Below are 19,541 nucleotides of genomic sequence, written 5' to 3'. Positions count from 1 at the left end.
TGTTGGTTGAGTCACAAAAGCCCTCCTTTTTCAAGGAGAGAGGACATAGATCCCACCTGTCGCTGGGAGACATATCAAGGTAGCATTGTAAGAAGAGCATTTGAGTTGGAAGATGTCCTGGCTGTTTTTCAACAATAAAAGCTGCAACAAGAACCAAACCTAAAAAATTGAAAGTGATTACCCGTGGTGGAGTCAGGAACTGCTCATTTATATTATTGGCCACTATATTGTTTATTTTCATAACCACATGCAGTTATTCTTTTGGTTAAAAAACAAAATGAAAATTCAGGGGCCAGCCCAGTGGCATAGCAGTTAAGTTCGCACACTTCCTCTTCGATGGCACAGGGTTCACCTGTTCAGATTCCAGGCACAGACCTGCACACCGGTCATCTAGTCATGCTGTGGCGGTATCTCACATACAAAATAGAGGAAGACTGGCACAGATGTTAGCTCGGAGACAATCTTCCTCACCAAAAAATAATAAAATAAAATAAAATAGGAACATAAATCAAATGAAAATGAAAACACCACAATCACCAAAAGATAAAACAATTATTAAAATTATTTTAATTAAATAAGAACTAAAAACATTATTAGGTATTATCTAAACTATGTAAGATACATGCATGAAGATACTACACTTGATCTTAGCCAAAAGGCTGAGAAGCGATACATGCATGAAGAAAAATCTGAAAGCAGAAGTATGGCAGGAATCTCGTTTCATTGAGAACTTTGTGTGTACGTGGCTCTGAGCCTCTCAAGTCCCTGCCCTCAGGAAATTCACAGTCCAGTTAAAAGGAAAGGCAAATGAATCAACAACTACAGAACAACACTTTGAATTCAATGACAGGTATGCATAGGGTCCCAGTATCTATGGAGGAGAAAGATCTAAAGAAGACCAGAAAAAAAAGCAGAGAGGGAGGGAGCCTCATTTGCCATCCATGGGATAAATAGTACATCAACTTTTTATTCTGAAGCTAATAATTAATGGGAAAGATTAAGCATTTACCCTTCATTTGTAGGAGAAACAGTAGTTTATACCTAATGAGGGAAAGTTGGTACTCTCTTGCTCTCTCAACAGAAGAATGCCAGCTGATAAATGTAGAGAGAACAACAGACTTTAAACTGTCCTGTGGCAACCCCAATGAAATAATTGATCAGGCAAGGATCATCAATGGATGCTAAAACTATTAAGTGAAACATGCAATATTTACATGGAATCTGTTTCCTGTATGGAAAACCACTTAAAATCATAGTGGCTTAAAACACCATTTATTATTTCTCATGACTCAGCAATATAGGCAGAGCTCCCTGGAGAGGAATTGCCTCTGCTCCCCGTAGTGTTGACTAGGGCGGCTTGATCAGGGTTGAAGAATCCTAGATGGCTTCACTCACATGTCTGGTGCCTCCAGCTGGGCTGGCTGGGCTTCTCTCCTTCATGTAACCCAGTCTCGTCATTCAGTAGTACAGCCTGAGTTTCTTTACTTGGTGGCTTAATCCCAGGAGGGCTGAGAGGGATATCAAGGTAACATTGTAAGAAGAGCATTTGAGTTGGAAACTTCAAGACCTCTTAAGGCCCATAAGTAAGGAAATACCACTTCCACCACATTGTACTGGTCAAACCAAGTTACAAGGCCAGTCCAGATTCAAGGGATGAATTCTCTTGATAGGAGGAACAGCATATACAAACAGGAATGGGAGAAATTCTCGGTGACAATCTACCAACATTTCAAAGTGTCGCTCCCAGATTACTTGCTCATTGTGGAGGGGAACATGATCTTTACAAAGCAGAGAGAGAATTGTCACCACTTTACCTGAAAAATCAAATTAAGCATCACTTATAGTGGGCAACCAGACATCATGTGCCGCCTGGTGGCTTGCAATACAAAACACACTTAGGTGTTCCTCCCACAAATGTGTAATCTGAATCTAATCAAGCCATAGACTTAACTGCTGGTTAACAGAAGATTCAGGGGAGAGAGGAATAAAAAACAATAACATCAATCAGTCAAAACAGAATATATGGCGTCTATTAGACAACCAGCCTGGTCTCTCCAAAAAGTCAATGTCATTAAACAAAAATAAATAAAAGTTTGAGGGACTTTTCAATCTAGAAAAAACTGAAGACACATAACCCACTAACCCAGTGAAATATGTGAACCTTGATTGGATCCTGGTTTGAGGGGAAAAAACAGCTTTAAAAAACATTTTGGAGATAATTGAAGAAATATAAATATGAACTAGATGTCGGATACTATTATGGAATTGTTATTAATTATCTCGAGTGTCATGATGGTATTGTGGTTATACTGGTGTGTGTTGTGCCCTTATTTTTAGAGGATACATCCTGAATTATGTACATACAAGGATGAGAGGTGAAGTCCCAGGATGTCCGGAACTTTCTTTGAAATTAGACATACACACACTCACTCCCCACATAGGGCAAATGTGACTAAGTAAATCAGACTGAAGGATTAAGGATCATTTTCGGAGGAGGTGAAACTTGGAGCCAATTTTAAAAACTTGTAGTGGTAGAAATCCGTGACTGACTGATCTTAGTCTTTCCCAAGCACTTAACACAGACCCACAAGTAGTCTATGAACAAGGTCACGGAACTATCCCTGTTCTATACAACCGAACGCCATTCTGGCTGTAATGGCAAGGCATTTGAATGTAGGTTTCCTTGATGTGGGAATAGTTGTGTCTTCAAAAGTTGCCGGAACTCAAAGACTTATATCCTATTTTCCTGAAGACTTCTATAAAATTGTCAGTAGATTCTTCAAAGCATTATTTATGGCCTAAGACATCATACATAGCAATTAAGAACAAGAAAGCCTTTTAATATTGCAATGTATGATGTCCTAGGCCATAAATAATGCCTTTAAGAATCCATTGACAATTTTATAGAAGCCTTTGCAAATTCCATATTAAAGGAAAAATGATTACATGAGAAAGTATCAATGTGCAAAAGAGCTCTGGATTATTAAATAAAAACATTAAAACTGAAAATGGAAGAAATTGGTAGCAGCCACATGAGAGTGGGAAGGGTGATGTCAAAAATGGTTAACAACAGTTAGGGTGTGGGGACAGCACCGGCCACTCTGAATGGCTGTCTAGTATCAACAGCTGTTAATCTCCAGGTGGTATGTCTAACATATTGATAAAAGTACACACACACACACACGCACACAGAATTCCTCTAAGAGACAATGTTAGTTCTCACAGATTCCTTCTGCTATAGGTTTGACTACAAAGTAGAGAAAGCCCTTTGACAATTTTTGTATTACTTTAGGGAATGTTGAAATTATGGGCACTTACTAATGGTGAGTCTAAATTTCAGTTCAAAAACACCAGTAGGCAAACAATATCATATTTCTACATTATCATTAAATCAAAGTCATATTTCTACATCATCATTAAAACAAATTCAAATCTGCTGTGCTGTCAGCAAAATCACTGTTAGTCTTTACTCGACCTCTTCCTCTAAGGATTGTGCTGAAGTCCAAGAGCCTGCTACAGCGCCCAGAACAGAAGATAAACCTCTACCTAACTCATCAAGTGGCGTGGACGTTGTTACTGTTCAAGTCATGGACGTCCCTCGGCTCGCCCCTTCCTGTGCCAGGAACGCAGGACGAGAATCTTTGTGGGAGCTGGAAACCTCAGTGTCATCCCACCTGAGGTTTGGCCACTGAGGGGAGTGGGTGGCTCCAACCCCCAGACCTTGTGCGGTGAGAAATCTGTCCCCATTCTTGCCTCTCTTTCCCCCCTTGCTCTCGAAGTTACTTAGCTTAATCTCTTCAGTGACACGAGTGATTAGGACTTGTTGGTGGGGGAGCCAGAAGAAAGGAAAATATTTTACAGGGGGTTACGCTTTTGCTTGTTTACACAATGCAAGGGAGGCCTGCTGTCTTCACACACAGGGGAAGAGAAAAAGCAGAGAGAAAAATTAGTATCTTAATAACCTTGCCACGTATTATGAGGTCATCCCAAGAAGAGGTCGTGAGGAAAGTCTGAAGCCAAAAGCATCTCGCTCTCTCTCTGAATTACTACTAATTTAAAATCTTTCATTTTCTTATTTCATGACATGAGCATCTGTTATTTTTTTTTATCGTGGTAACATATACATAACATAAAATTTACTCTTTCTTTCTATTTTTTAAGTGTACAATTCAGTGGCATTAAGTACATTCACAACGTTGTGGAACCATCACCGCCATCCATTTCCAGAACTTTCATCAACCCAAACAGAAAGTTTCTGCTTATTTAATAGTTCCCCATTCTCCCCTCTCCAGCCCCTGGTAATCACTATCCTACTTTCTTTCTCTCTGAATTTGCCTATTCTAAGTACCTCAATAAATGCAATCATACAATATTTGCCCATTCGTATCTGGCTTATTTCACTTGGGAAAACGTCTTCAAGGCTTATCCATGTTGTGACAGGTATCAGAACTTCATTTTTTTCAAGCTGAATAATACTCTATTGTATGCGTATAGCACATTTTGTTTATCCATTCATCTGTTAATGGACATTTGGGCTGTTTCCATCTTTTGGCTACTGTGAATAATGCTACTATGAATATTGGTTTCGCAAGGATCTGTTTGAATCTCTGCTTTCCATTCTTTTGGGTAGACATCTAGGCATGGAACTGCTGGGAAGTCTATGTTTAATTTTCTGAGAAACCGCCAAATTGTTTTCCCCAGTGATGGCACCGTTTCACCTTCCTACCGACAATGCATGAGGGTTCTAATCTCTCCTGCCTGCAGCAGCAATTATTGCTCGATATCCTAATGGTGATTTTCAATTTCCCTCATTCCTGCCACATTTATTAATTGAAATTCTTCTATATGAAAGAATTGCCCTTTCTCGCTCATTTTCAAGCCTCTTTCTTTCTTTTTTTTTTTTTAGTTTAAAGGTTTACTTTATAAGCTAAACTAAAGAAGTAAAATATGTATTTTTTAACCCTAATTTATGAAGTAATACAAATTTAACTATACTTTTTTTTGTAAAAAAAAAAAAAATGCTATTCCAGAACGTGGCATATAGTACCTAATGATGATGATGGAGTGATTAAGAAGAAGAAAAATATTTGTACTCATTTTATTTGAAATATGACTTGGTTTTGTAGTCACAACTGATGTGAAGTGCTGAAACAGTAACGTGTCATTATCGAGAGGTGTACTGACCAACGCAACAACGAAACCATCATGACTTAAGTGGAATTTGCATCAAACTATAAAGAAATAAGTTCGAAACCAAAAGAATTATTTGGAAGAAGATTATAAAGCCAAGAAAGGCACATGTGAACAGTAGGGCTTTGCAGATTCTTTATAAAGTAGCACGCCCATTTGTTGAGACTAGAAACCCATACGCATTGCTGAGACATCGGTGAAGGATGGCAGCAGTGAGATTTGCTTGGAAATGTTAGGTGAATCTGCATCGAAGAAGGCAGCTGAAGGACCACTGCTCAATGAACCACAACTTAACATATTCCAGAACCAGAATACCAATTCACAGAACAAGGAAAGCCAGCTAAGTATGTTTATCACAACTTGATGGATGCACAGATATTGGTAACGGCAATTCTTTTAGCATATACACACTTGTAACATGATGACGTGAAGGAAAAGTTCCTTATTTCCAGTTTCATTGCTGACAAACACAACTAGCTCTGAGCTTTACAAAACTGTGAAGGATTCCTTTGTCAACAAAGGCGGCTTGTTGTTAAGTTTTCTGCAGGAATGTGTTCTAATAGTGCAGCCGCAATGTCTGGAAAGCATCTGCAGCTACTTTGTGCCAGAATGTAAATCAATGCATTGCTTCCTTTGTGCTGTGAAAAATATTAGCTGAACTAAACTGTACGCTTAGTGAAGTAGCAAAATTTGTGCATTCTATAATGTTTATAAATTAAACTTGAAATTATTTAATGAGATGATGTCTTAGTCAGCTAGGGCAGCCACAATACAACATCACAGATGGGGTGGCTTAAACCACAGAAATTTATTTCAAGCAGTTCTCGAGGCTGAGAAGTCCAAGATCAGGGTGCCAGCAGATTCAGTTTCTTGTGAGAGCTCTCTGCCTGGCTTACCGCAGACTGCCTTCCAGCTGTGTCCTCTTGTGGAGTGGGGGGCATGGGAAGAGAGAGACATCTGAAGCCTTCCCTTCATTAATGTCCCTAAGAAGGACATTAATCCCATCAGATCAGGCCCCACCTTTAAGACCTCATTTAACCTTAATTACTTCCTTACTCCAAATACAGTCACATTGGGGGTGAGAGCTTCGACATATAAATTTTGGAGAGAACACAATTCAGTCCATAGGAGATGACATGAAAGGCACTCACAAACTGCTGGGAAATGATGATTATCGAAGGGAAAAACAGTGTAACAAACCAATCTGGACCGAATTTTTTAAAAGCTGTGAACTGGACAGCTAAGTTTGCTTGTATGTCTCATTTTTATGGTATTTTTAATTATCTTAATTAACTTGCATGCAAGGAATAAGTATGACATGTTTTTCAGTGGCCGATAAAAATTGAAGGGCCAAAAGAAAAGTTACAGGCTTGAAAGAACTGAGTGTCTACAGATTTTGATGACATCTTCCATAGTTTACAACAACCATCAGTGATGGTTTTGATATTGTGATGTGTAAAAAATTATCATTGAAACGATCAAGAATTTGGTAGAACATTTTGAATTTTATTTTTCATCAAAAGGAGATCCACTCATGGGGCTGGCCGGGTGGCGCAGCGGTTGGGTGGGCACGTTCCACTGTGGCGGCCTGGGATTCCCCAGTTCGGATCCTGGGTGCGGACATGGCACCGCTTGGCACGCCATGCTGTGGTAGGCGTCCCATATATAAAGTGGAGGAAGATGGGCACAGATGTTAGCTCAGGGCCAGTCTTCCTTGGAAAAAGGAGGAGGATTGGTAGCAGTTAACTCAGGGCTAATCTTCCTCAAAAAAGAAAAAAAAGAAGAAGAAGAAGATCCACTCATAAGAAATTCATGGATCTGGAATCCATTTATTTCATCAAAAGATAATTTATATTTAACCATAACTTTATGGGATAAATTATCGGAACTCATAACTCATGAATGAATTGCAGATGAATTTTGAAATACACCATTTGGATAAAGTTAGAAATGAACATCCTGAACTTGATGAAATTGCTTTAAAATTTTTTCTTCTTTTCTTGCCAATATATCTGAGATTGTTTGTGGGAGCGTATCAAAACAAACATTCAAATAGCTTTGTTATACATTATGCCTTGTGAGTTGCGTTGTTTATGACCCAACCTACACTAGATAACAAGAAAGAAGCAGGCTCATTGCTCACAAGGAAAACGCCACATAGACATGTTCATTCAAAGTGTGAATAGGCATGTAATATGAGGAATTGCTATTTCACTCATAAGTTTTTTTATTAAGAAAGCAAAATGACAGTTACCAGTGTAATAGTGTTTCAGTTATCTGTTGCTTCATAACAAATAACTCCAGAGCTCAGTGGCTTGAAACAATGACAACCATTTATTTCACTCATGAATCTACAGTTAGGGCTCAATATGGATGGCTCGTCTCTGCTCCATGTGGTGTCACTGGGCCATGGAGAATGAACTATCAAAATGGCTTACTCACATGGCCGGCAAGTTGGTGTTAACTTTTGAGTGGGAGCTCAACTGGGACTGTGGGCTGGAGGCCTCAGTTCTTCTCGTGGACTTCTCACAGACTGCTTGAGCTCACTCAGAGGATGATGGATCCATTCCAAAGGTGAGTGTCCCAGGAAGACCAGAGAGAAGCTACCTGTCTCTTTGGAATTTATTCTAAGTCTGACAGTGTCATTTCTGCCTGCAGTCCGTCGGTCAAGGCAGTCACAAAGGCCCACCCAGGTTCAAGGGAAGGGGATACAGACCTCACCACTCAATGGAATGACTGTCAAGGTCACATTATAAAAGAGCATATGGGATTGGAGATATCATGGCAGCCATCTTTGCAAACTATTGTTTGCTACAAAAATAATTCTCTATTTTAATCACTTTTACACATAGTTTCAATGAAGAGTAGATACAGTTTTGTCATTCTTTTTCTCTATGTTATGTTTGTTCAGATTATATTTATTAAAATGTATTTTTAAGTCAGTTGACTCTAATGACAAATCATGAAGTCTTGTATTTTGCATGTCTTTGTTTTGGTTTGGTTTCATTTCCTTTTTCTGATTGGTTTGCTATAGAAAGGAAATGGAAAAGGAAACTGGACATTCAACACAGTTTGAGAAGCACTGATCCGCACTAAGAGTGAAAAGCACAGCACTGCCTGGTGGACTCCCATCAGCCCTGCATAACACAGGGAACTCCTGAGACTCAGAACCATGGAGAGCTGCGGAAGCAAGAGGAACGTAATCACAGCATCTGCAACGAGTGGTAGCGTTATCTTCCCTCTTCATTTTTACGCCTCTCGTTAGGAAAGTCTGTATTACTGCTCTGTTTGCCTCCATAATTACACCTTATTAAGTCCCATATCCCTCTACTTCCTCTGATAGTCTCTTAGTCCTGTACCATAAACAATGGTAAAATTTACGTTCTTCCTCTTCCTTCCCAACTCACCTGATTTGCGTCAATAATATATTTCTTTTTAAAAAAATTATTTTATTGAAGTCACATTGGTTTATAACATTGTGTAAATTTCAGGTGTACGTTATTATATTTCAGCTTCTGTACAGACTGCATTGCGTTCAACACCAAAAGTCTAGTTTCCATCATCACCATACTTATGTGCTCTTCACTTCTTTCTCCCTTCCCATAACCACCTTCCTCTCTGGTAACCGCCAATCTGTTCTCCTTATCTAGATGTTTGTTTGTCTTCCACATATGAGTATTTGTCTTTCTCTGTCTGATTTATTTTGCTTAGCATAATACCCTCTAGGTCCGGCCATGTTGTCTCAAATGGCAAGATTTCTTCTTTTTTACAACTGAGTAATATTCCATTGTATATATATATACCACATCTTCTTTATCCGTTTATCTGTTGATGGGCACTTGGGTTGCTTCCAAATCTTGGCTATTGTGAATAATGCGGCAATGAACATAGGGGTGCATATATCTTTTCAAATTAGTATTTTCATGTTCTTTGGATAAATACCCAGAAGTGGAATAGCTGGATAATAATATATTTCTTATTGTTTACCTTCATGGTGTTAAATGTTTATACTTCTATTGATTTGGCAACTTTAAATGGTATCTTTAGACTTCAGTTACAAATGAGACAATTAGTAAAGTCACTCTACCTTTCATATGCTTTTCTCGTTCCCCTCCCAAAATATGTTTATTTTATTATTCTTACATTATTAAGGTATATAACATTTATATATCATTCTTTACCCTCGCTTTTACATTTGTTTTAGTCTTTGCTCTACTATAAATATATGATTTCTCAAATTTTCAAAAGATAGTCCTTTCACTATACTTTTCTCAGTCATCTTTTGGCTGGCTGAAGTTCCTTCTATAGTTGCTATATACTGAATGTTTGTGTCCCCCCAAATTCATGTGTTATATCCTACTGCCCAGTGTGATGGTATTTGGGTTTGGGGCCTTTGAGAGGTGATTCTGGTCTCATGAATGAGATTGGGGCTCTTATAAAGAGACCCCAGAGAGCCCCCTTCCCCCTGCTACCCTGTGAGGACACAGTGAAAAGACACTGTCTATGAACAAGGAAGCAGGTTCTCACCAAACACAGAATCTGCCAGCGCCTTGATTTTGGACTTCCAGCCTCCAGAACTATGAGAAACAAATTTCTGTTGTTTATAAGCCACCCAGTCTGTTCTGGTATTCTGTTATAGCAGCCCAAATGGACTAAGACAATAGCCTCTATACTTTTCTCAAGAAGCACTCATGGGAAAAGTATTTCCCTAATTATTACACGTTCAATGGGTAAAATACAGATTAGCTGGATATAAAACCTTGGCTCAACATTCTTTTCTTGAGGATCTTATAGACGTGTCATTGTTCTCTCATGTTGAATGTCACCCTGGAGAAATCTGAAACTAGCCTGATTTCTTTTGTACATAAGTGACCTGATTTTTTTTGCCTGATTGACCAAAGTCTTCATTCTTTTAAAATCCAATTTTTTTCTAATGGTTTTATAGTTTTACATTTCAGTCCGTGATTCCTTCTGTTTTACTCAAGATTGTCCAGAAAATCTGAACCAATAGAAGATATGTATAAGATTTATTGTAAGGAATTGGCTCACATGATTATGGAGGCTGGCAAGTTTCAAGATCTGCAGGGTGAGTTGGCAAGCTGGAGACCCAGGAAGTGCTGATGTTTTGACTCAAGTCCAAAGACAAATAAAAATGCCAATGCTCCAGTTCAAAGACCATCAGGCAGGAATAATTCTCTCTTATTTGGGGGAGGGTCAGCCTTTTGGTTCTATTTAGGCCTTCAACTGATTGAATGCGACCCACCCACACTGAGGAAGGCAATCTGCTTTACTCAGTCTGCAAATTTAAATGCTTATCACATTAAATACACTCCCAGAAAAATGTTTCACCAAATAGCTGGACACCCCATGGTCCAGTTATTAACCATCCACCATCAGTTAACTTTTGCAGAAGATGTAAAGTCCAGGTAGAGGTTCATTTTTTTGGCTATGGCTGTCCAATTGTCCCAGAACCATTTCTTAAAAAGGCGACCTTTCTTCCAGTAAATTGCTTTTGCACCTTTGTCAAAATTCAGCTGGCTGTATTTGCATGGGTCTGTTTTTGGGTTCCATTGATCTGTGCATTGAACAGTATATCAATTTGGGGAGAATTGACATTTTTTCCCAATTTTTTTTATTGTGATAAAATACACATAACATAAAATCTACCATCTTAACCATCTTGAAGTGTATATTCAGTGGTATTAAGCACATTCATATTATTGTGCAACCATCACTACCTTCATCTCCAGAATTCTTTTCATCTTGCAAAACTGAAACTCTGCACCCTACTGAAAAATAACTCTCCATAACCCCCTCCCCCAGCCCCTGGAAACCACCATTCTACTTTTTCTTTTTTTATAACCCCCTTCCCCCAGCCCCTGGAAACCACCATTCTACTTTTTGGGGTTTTTTTTGATCTCCCCTTTCTCCCTTCCCCCAGCCTCTGGTAACCACCATTCTGCTGTCTGTTACTATGAGTTTGGCTTTTTTTTTTAAGACTCCACATACAAGTGAGTTCATGCAATATTGTCTTTCTGTGTCACAATATTTCTGTGAAATTTTCTCATATTTCACTTAGCTTAATGTTCTCCAGGCTCATTCATGTTATCACAAGTGGGAGGATTTCCTTATTTTTTAAGGCTGACTAGTATTCCATTGTATATATACGTATACCACGTTTTCCTTATACATTCATCCATTGATGAACATTTAGGTGGTTCTAAAACCTGTTGGTGAAGTCCTAACAGGAACTATCGTTAGGCTGGGAGGATATGGGGCTGCAATGGTTGATGGGATTAAGGTGAAAGTTTGGACGAAAATTGGAAAGTTTGAACAGACTGTGTGAAGCAGTTACATCTCCTTCATGTGAATTGTGAGGATGGATTTTGTGTCTGACTGGGGAAAGTTTCCTCTATTTAGTATCATAAAACAGGAGGCAAGTAAATCTGCCCTTCAGGCAATAGTGATTGGCCATGCTAAATGGGAATCAGTAATGTTGCCCGAACCCACACAGGCTGTTAATTTTAAACAGTATAGGATACCTGGTGGACAAAACATGTACTAGGACCCAAGTCTGGTTCATTTATTTGGATTTGAGGGGTGCATAGTCCACATCTGGAAATATTGCTAGATCTTATCCATAACACCACTTGAAAGAAATCCTGGAATCCTTACTCAGACTGGAGCTTATGACAAAGGGCGGTGAGCACCACCTATCAATGACTACTGAGATTTTGGATAAGAGGATTTTCATTTAAGGAGCAATTACTAGCTTGCTACTGGACATTAATTGAAACTGCACCTGTGACTGAAGGACATAAAATTAATCTTGAAGACTGAAATACACATAATGTCTTGGGTGATGTTAGAGAAACACTAATGCAGAAGGCAGCACCCAGACGAGGTCCGTAATAAAGTGGAACTGGTTTTGCAGGAACATGCCACAAGGGCAATGCAAAGAGGTAACAGGTGTTCACAAGCAGACAGACTCTTTTCCCCTAGGCCAACTTTGGAACCACCTGAAGAATTGCTGGGCCTGTAGCTACTTGGGCAGTGGCCTATGAGCAGCTTTCTTTTGATCAAAAAAGAGCTGCTTGGTTTATGGACAGCAGTTTCAAGGTGAATGGACAGCATCGTGTTTGGAAGGCTACCACTCTGATTGAAGAAGGTAAAAACAAATCAGCTCAGTGGGCCGCATTATGTGCTATGAGCCCCTTTGTTTGGGTTTTGAACCAACTCATGGGCAGTGGCTAATGTCCTGGCCATGTGGTTAGGTAGAAGAACAACGGAAAGCTGGCCTGTCAAAGGGATGTCTGCAGGGGATGCTGCCCTGTGGAAATCAATATGGAATTCAAATAGGTATGTTAAATGAGGGCATGTTGCTGGACATCAGAAGAACCTCCTTCTAGGATGGGAAGGTGATTGGAAGCAGAAAGTGGATCCCCTGATGTGCTCACCTGAGGTGGCTCCCTGGGTCTAGGAAATGAGTGGATATGGGGGCCGCAGCAATGCAGAGATGGGATGGTCTAAACATTGTCTTCTTGGACCCTCTGGGGCTCAAAGAGCCAATAAGAACTTTTCTGTCTGCTAACAAGAACCACAGAGGCTGCAGATGGCTATGGGGCAGATTCCCCTGGGAGAAGAGCTGGCAGTTCAACCGATGCTAATAGCCGTGGAGGCTACAAATGGGCCTTGACAGGAATAGACGCACTTTGGACTGGGCCTTGCACGCCCAGAGGCAGATGCAAATGCTCAAAATACTATAAAGGGACTGGACCAGAACCAGCCCTGATGGCCTAGTGGTTAAAGTTTGGCGCTCTCAATGCTTCGGCAGCCCAGGTTCATTTCCTGGTGGTGGAACCACACCACCCGTCTGTCAGATGCCATGCTGTGACAGCAGCTCACGTAGAAGAACTAGAGGGATTTACAACTACGATAAACATGCATGGGCTTTGGGGAGAAAAAAAATAGAGGAGGATTGGAAATAGATGTTAGCTCAGGGCAAATCCTCCCCTTAAAAACAAGAGGACTGGACCAGAAGCTATTGCAGCACTGTGGACCTCTGAGTGACATTTCTTCAGATCAAAGAACAAACTTCAGGTTCCAAAGTGTCCAACAATGGGCAAAGAGATATCACTTCCAACGGACGTATGATGTTGCCTATCACCCTCAGAGTAAAGGTCTAGTGGAGAATTGGAACGGGCAGTTGAACATTTATTGACTAAAACAGGAAGAGGGAGATAAAGGCATGAAAGACTGACTTACACACCTTCATAAGTGTGTGCTCACATTCACTGTGAGGGGGACCAAGGGGGGTCCCCATTAGATAGATTTCTCCACTTTTCTAGGGGATCTGGAGGAGAAGGGATGGGGGAGAATGCTGGTATGACTCTGCAGTTCTGGCCAGGAGAGAAAATGGTGGTACGACTATACTTTTTTCTCCACATCGCCTCAACTTTCTTATTTTTTTACCTGATGCAGTAGTCCCAAGGACCAGGGCTTCAACCGTGGGTGCTGGAACCAGGATGACCCCTAAGGAAGAAACTGTAACTCTACTTTTAAACCTTTATACCAGAATTCCTAAGAGGCTGAAGGCATGGATTACGCTGTTGCTAATCTGGCAAAATTGGGATTAATAGTGAATGCAGTTGTATTGCCTAGTGGTTGAGAAAGCCCACTAGTGTTGTACCTGTTACCCTACCCTATATGAACGGGAGTGGACTGAGGGGGAGGCATTTGCTAGACTAGTATCAGTCTTGGCAATCTGGAACAGCATAGTACTAGGCTTAACCTAATGGCCCTTCCAACAGGGAAAAGCCTGAGTAAAAAGAAATCACAAATAGAAAGAAGTAATAGTAGCTGAGGGTAAAACAATGAATAAATGGATTATGGTGGAAGCAACCTAAGTGCCCATCAACAGACAAATGGATAAAGAAGATGTGGTACATATATACAATGGAATACTACTCAGCTGCAAAACAGAACAAAATCATTCCATTTGCAATAACATGGATGGACCTTGAGAGAATTATGTTAAGTGAAATAAGCCAGCGAGAGAAAGATAATCTGTGTATGACTCCACTCATATGAGGAATTTAAAACTATGGACCAAGAACAGTTTAGTGGATACCAGGGAAAGGTGGAGTGGGGGGTGGGCACAAAGGGTGAAGTGGTGCACCTACAACATGACTGACAAACATTAATGTACAATTGAAATTTCACAAGATTGTAACCTATCAATAACTCAATAAAAAAAAAAAACCATAGATAAGCTTTCTAGGCTTGAACAGTGCCTGCTTTCTGGAAAAAAAAAAAAAAAAAAAAAAGGATTATGCAACAAGGAAAATCCAGTATGACATTAATGCCTTGAGGGAGGCTCAGAGCGAAAGATGATATTGTCTCTTAAGAGGGCTCAATTATGCCAGATTCCTGAAAGGGTGAAGACCACTCCTGTTTTTGGAAACTGACTTAGAGTTGAATGGAAGCCTGCAAACCTGAATGGCATTGCTTTGGGAGACATTGTGGTCATATGATATGATGATGAGCTGGACCAGTTTTTGACAATTAAGTGAAACTCTAGTAATGTGCTACGATCTTTTGACTCTTATTTTTCAGGTTATGTCTACAACTCATACTGCGATATGGTGTAACACCGGCATTGTCTTATCAGTAAGATGGCAGTACTGATATTGATAGTTAAATCCATTGGGAAATTGAGTTAAGAGCCTCCTACTCCACTCTGAATCCTTCAAATGTTAGGCATATGTTTGTTTTGCTGTAGGAGAGCTTTGGATAAAGGTCAGGTGGTAGCCTGCATAGTAAGGATTTGGCCTTGCCCAAAGAGAAGGTCTGGTCTTTATCTTTGGCTTCCTGGAGGTAATCCATGTCATACCTGTTAGAAGTGTCTTTGTTTAGATGAGGGTGGGCCAAACTGGATTTTAAGGTGGAGACTGGCTATGCAGAAAGACCAACCATGTGACATAGGTGGAAGCTTTGTGTCATGTGTCAATAGTCAACCTGGAGGCAAAGTACAGCCACCTGAGCAATCAGTAAATCATGCCTACATAATAAAACCCCAATAAAAACTCTGGACACCAGATAAGCTTCCCTGGTGACCTTTCTTGGTTTGCAGTACTCCATGCATATTGTCACACACCTATGCTGGAAGGATCACATGTCCTGACTCCACCAAAGATTGATACTGATCCACTTATTCTCTACTTTGTGTGCCCGATGTGCAATAAACCAATCGCTGAGACACTAGTGCTTGGAGATGGAGAAAGATTTATTCAAATTGGCCAAAACAAGAAGGTGGGAGGATAAGTTCTCTCAAATCCACTTTAATGAAAGAAAAAAGAAGGGGGTCTTTATAGAGCTAAGGGGGTTGGGAGGAGGAGTTTTGAAGAAACAAAGGGGAACTGCGTGTTTCTTTTACTCCAGATAAGAGCTTGGGCAACCAGACTTCTGGGCATCAATGGCAGCGGGAGGCTGGTTATCTGGTGGTCGTAACTTCCTTAAAGGCATTCTTTTCCTTCTGCAAAACAAGTTCATAACTCCTTGTGACCCTTGAGTCACCCCTCAGGTTAAACAAGAAAGCAGCAAATTAACAAGCTTAAGTTCTTTTCATCTGTGTGTGTGTTGGGAACAAGGTCAAAGGGTAATCATGTTCTCATTGAATATTTACAGTAACCTCAGGTAGCTGGCTTCAAGATGATAGCAGAAGTTTTGCATTTGGAGCCCTCAAGACTGCCCTATGCAATTCTTCCTTTGGTTGATGTTGATCTGTATCCTTTTTCTGTTGTAAACCATAACCATGAGTATAATACCTCTCAGTGAGTTCTATAAGCCCCTCGAGAGAATGATCAAACCTGATGGTGGTTTGGGAACACCCCAAACTTGCAACTGGTGTCAGAAGTCTTGGGGATGTGCCCTCAAACCTTAAAATTTGTCTAAATTTGGGCAATAAGTTAGGAAAGAAGAAAAACTCAGATCAATCCCTTTGCTCCTGAGCTCCTAAGTATTTCTAAAAACAACAAAAGGAAAACCAAGCAAGCAAACGAAACTATGTACCTTATGCAAATCAAAATCACAATAAAATGTCACTTCTCACTCACAAGGAAGGCTTTTATTAAAAAGACAGATGATAAGTGTTGGTGAGGATGTGGAGAAACTGGAATCCTCATATTGTTGGTGAAGATGTGAAATGGTGCAGCTGCTTTGGGAAACAGTCTGGCAATCCTAGCTAAACATACAGTTACCCATAAGATGCAGCAGTTCAACTCCTAGATATGTACCCAAGAGAAATGAAAACATATGTTCACACGAAAACTTGTATGTGAATGTTCACAGCAGCATTATTCATAATAGCCCAAAAGTGGAAACAACCTAAATATCCATCAGTTGATGAAAGGATAAATGAAATGTGATATATCCACACAATGAAATATAATTTGGTGATAAAAGGAATGAAGTACTGACACATTATACAACATGGACGAACCCTGAAAACATTATGCTAAGTGAAAGAAGCCAGACACAAAAGGCTACATATTTCATAATTTCTTTTATATGAAATATCCAGAAAAGGCAAATCTATAGACACAGAAAGACTGCTGATTGCCTAGGACTGGGAGGAAATGGGGAGTGACTGCTAAGGGGTACAGAATTTGTTGAGTGTAACCAAATGCTCTAAAATCGATTGTGGTGATGGTTGCACAACTCTGTGACTATACTAAAAACTATTTATAATGAACTTTAAATGGGTGAATTATAAGGGATATGAATTAGACGTCAACAAAGCTTTTTTTTTTTTTTTAATCCCTGCCTTGGCAAAGAAAATGAACTCTGAGTTCAATGAAATTCAATTATCTGGGTGATTTTTTAAACTCTGTGTTAAATGCTTTCTCGGTCCTCTGAAAAGCGAAAGTGGGCTGTGACCATTTTCTAAGTACGCCACGAAAATCCGAAATGGAGCTCCGGATTTCACAGCTGGATCTCAGGGCTTCCATATTGCAACAAGCTCGGGCGATCCCAGAGCCTGTGTTCAGAATGCTCTGGAACCCTTCCTGCAGCTCCAGACCAGCGGCCCTCGGCGAGATGGCGGAACTCGCAGGCTCGGAGCGGTTCTGACCCCCGAGGCGCGGTTGGGGGAAGTCTGGACACCTGCTCTCCGCGGTCCTAAGAAGCACCCTCGACCCAAACCCGGAGCGTCCCCCAGCCCTGCCAGAGGCGCTCGCGGGTGGGGCCGCCCAGGCTCGCCCGCTGCGCAGTCGGAGAGGCCCCATCTCCCCAGGGAGGGAACGGGGCCCTGTCCCCACGCTGGGGGCACCGGGGAGCCCGGATCCACCGCCTCGGGCTGCCCGGGCCTAGCCGCCCGCCCCTGACAGCGCCGCCCCGCCGCGGTCGCGCCCTCCGCCGGCTCCTCCTCTTCCCCTCCGGCCGCCGCCCCGCCCCGCGCCGCGAACCCAAACAGCCGGCTTCTGCGGGCGGGCCGCGCGTGACCGCCGGCGCCGCCAGCCCCGCGCCGAGCCCGCGCGCCCCGGCCCGGCCGAGCGATGCTGCTGCTGGCCGCCGCCTTCCTCGTGGCGTTCGTGCTGCTGCTCTACATGGTGTCGCCGCTCATCAGCCCCAAGCCCCTCGCCCTGCCCGGGGCGCATGTGGTGGTGAGTGGCCTCCTGTTGCTGCGCCGCCCCCTCCCGGCCCGCTCGGTCGCCCCGAGCCCGTCCTCTGGCGTGCCGGCCCGCGAAGCAGGCGGGCCGCCGACGTCCCTTTCTCCAAATGGAGGGCCACCTGCCGCCGTCCAGCCCGGCACTGTCTCTGCCGAGGGCCTCGGGGACCCGCCCTCTTCTGCACCTGGCTCCTCCCGGGGCCCGAGAGCGAGGCAGCGGGGACAGCGCCAGCGAGCCGGGTCCCGGCGGTCCAGGGGTCCGGAGCGCTCCTTAATCCCCGGGGCATCCCTGGGATGAGGATATTTTTGTTCTCAGTTTTCCCGATGAGTCAACTAAGGAACAGAAAGGCTGAGAAACTTTGCCGGGGAGACCGCGGTCGGTGGCCGTGCAGGGCGAGGCGCCCTGTCCTGGCCGGGTCGAGAGGAGGCGGCAGTAGGGAAGGGGGTCCCAGCCGCCAGGACCCGCCGAGGCAGCTCGGAACTGGAAGATGGCCTGTGTGAGTGACCGAAAGAGCAGTTGCCAAAGGAATCCAGGAAGTGACTCACCTGGGGGAAAAATTGCTCCGAACCCAGCAGGCTGGCAGTCTTGGCCAGCGGTGTTGGGACGCTTCTGTCACCTCTACACCGCTTGTCTTTCTAAGCTCAGCCCGGAGTCGGCTGATTGCAGTTTCAGTGCAACCGTCTGCCTTCATTTCAGAGTCAGAGGGATGAGCTGGGCGACCTGGCCAGTGCTTCAGGAAAGAAGGGGATGTGCATGGGTTTGGTTTGTTTCTTAGTGGAAGCGCGAGCCTTCGGAGATCCCTTTTCTGCAGGTGTGGCATCTTAAACTGAGGGAGAATGCCTCCTTTCCTGCACCCAGCATTTCACCTCTTGCAGTGGCTTTCTCATCCGTTTTTTTATTTGGATCTCACAACCCCGAGGCACATTGAGGCTGGAGGTTGTGAAAAAGGAGAGTTAGCTACTAAGCTGGCAGCACAAATCCTCCTCGTGCCGGAGGTGACATATGGGTGTCTCCGGTGAGGTCCAGCTGCCCTACTGAGCTGTGATAGGACAGGACGGTCATTTCTTTTAGTGTGGTTTAAATCTGGACAAGAATTTGTGAATGAGTTAACGCATTTTCTTTAAGTTCTCCTTTGTAAATTTATCAGTATATTTCTAATTCCTGCTATTTCTGGTGTGGAAGCTAGAAGAGGAGGTGAGTATAAATTCATTAGAGAGGAAAGTGTCATATCCGCAAGAGAACTCTTGCCTCAAAAGCATGGCTTTGAAAGTCAGATTCTTTTATGTTTGCAGAGCATAACTTGGAAAAAGGTAAAACCAAAGGCAGTAATGAAAAATTTGAGTCAGTATTTATGAAAGAATTTCATTTAACCTTGACTGTAATGCTTGCCACCCTAGGTAAGATGATGAACGAGTCTGCTTGGACAGACCAAGAAGAATTTATTTTCACCATCCTGTTTTAATACACCACTAAAAATAATGTGAGGATGACATGAATAATTCACGTGATGTCACCATCTGTAAAAGAAATGTCATAAGAAGAGTGAAAGTGTAATTCTTTTTCTTGAGATTCCTTAGGACTAGGCCGGGCTGTGTTAGGAGAGGGAGTTACTGTTTAGAATGTCTGCTTATGCGGAGGCCTGAACAGACTTAGGTCATAGCTATTTATTGTTTTGCTTTTAGA

General features: G+C 42.2%; 1 protein-coding gene and 1 pseudogene across 1 annotated transcript in view; one reads left to right on the top strand and one right to left on the bottom strand.

Annotated features, from left to right (window-relative positions):
* Nucleotides 1–592: 592 nt before the first annotated feature.
* On the bottom strand, nt 593–671 carry LOC139084987 (U2 spliceosomal RNA; annotated as a pseudogene).
* A 16,530-nt stretch (nt 672–17,201) lies between these two features.
* The window catches only part of KDSR (3-ketodihydrosphingosine reductase), a 44,889-nt gene continuing 42,549 nt past the window's right edge, over nt 17,202–19,541 (top strand). Inside the window, exon 1 of the mRNA XM_070630286.1 lies at nt 17,202–17,852. Within this exon, the coding sequence (XP_070486387.1) occupies nt 17,745–17,852 (108 nt within the window). The 5' untranslated portion in view covers nt 17,202–17,744. The remainder of the gene's footprint in view (nt 17,853–19,541) is intronic.

The sequence above is a fragment of the Equus przewalskii genome, chromosome 7, assembly GCF_037783145.1.
Source record: "Equus przewalskii isolate Varuska chromosome 7, EquPr2, whole genome shotgun sequence".
NCBI lineage: Eukaryota > Metazoa > Chordata > Mammalia > Perissodactyla > Equidae > Equus > Equus przewalskii.
Note: the sequence above shows the minus strand (reverse complement) of the source record. Positions and strands in the feature narration are given on the sequence as shown.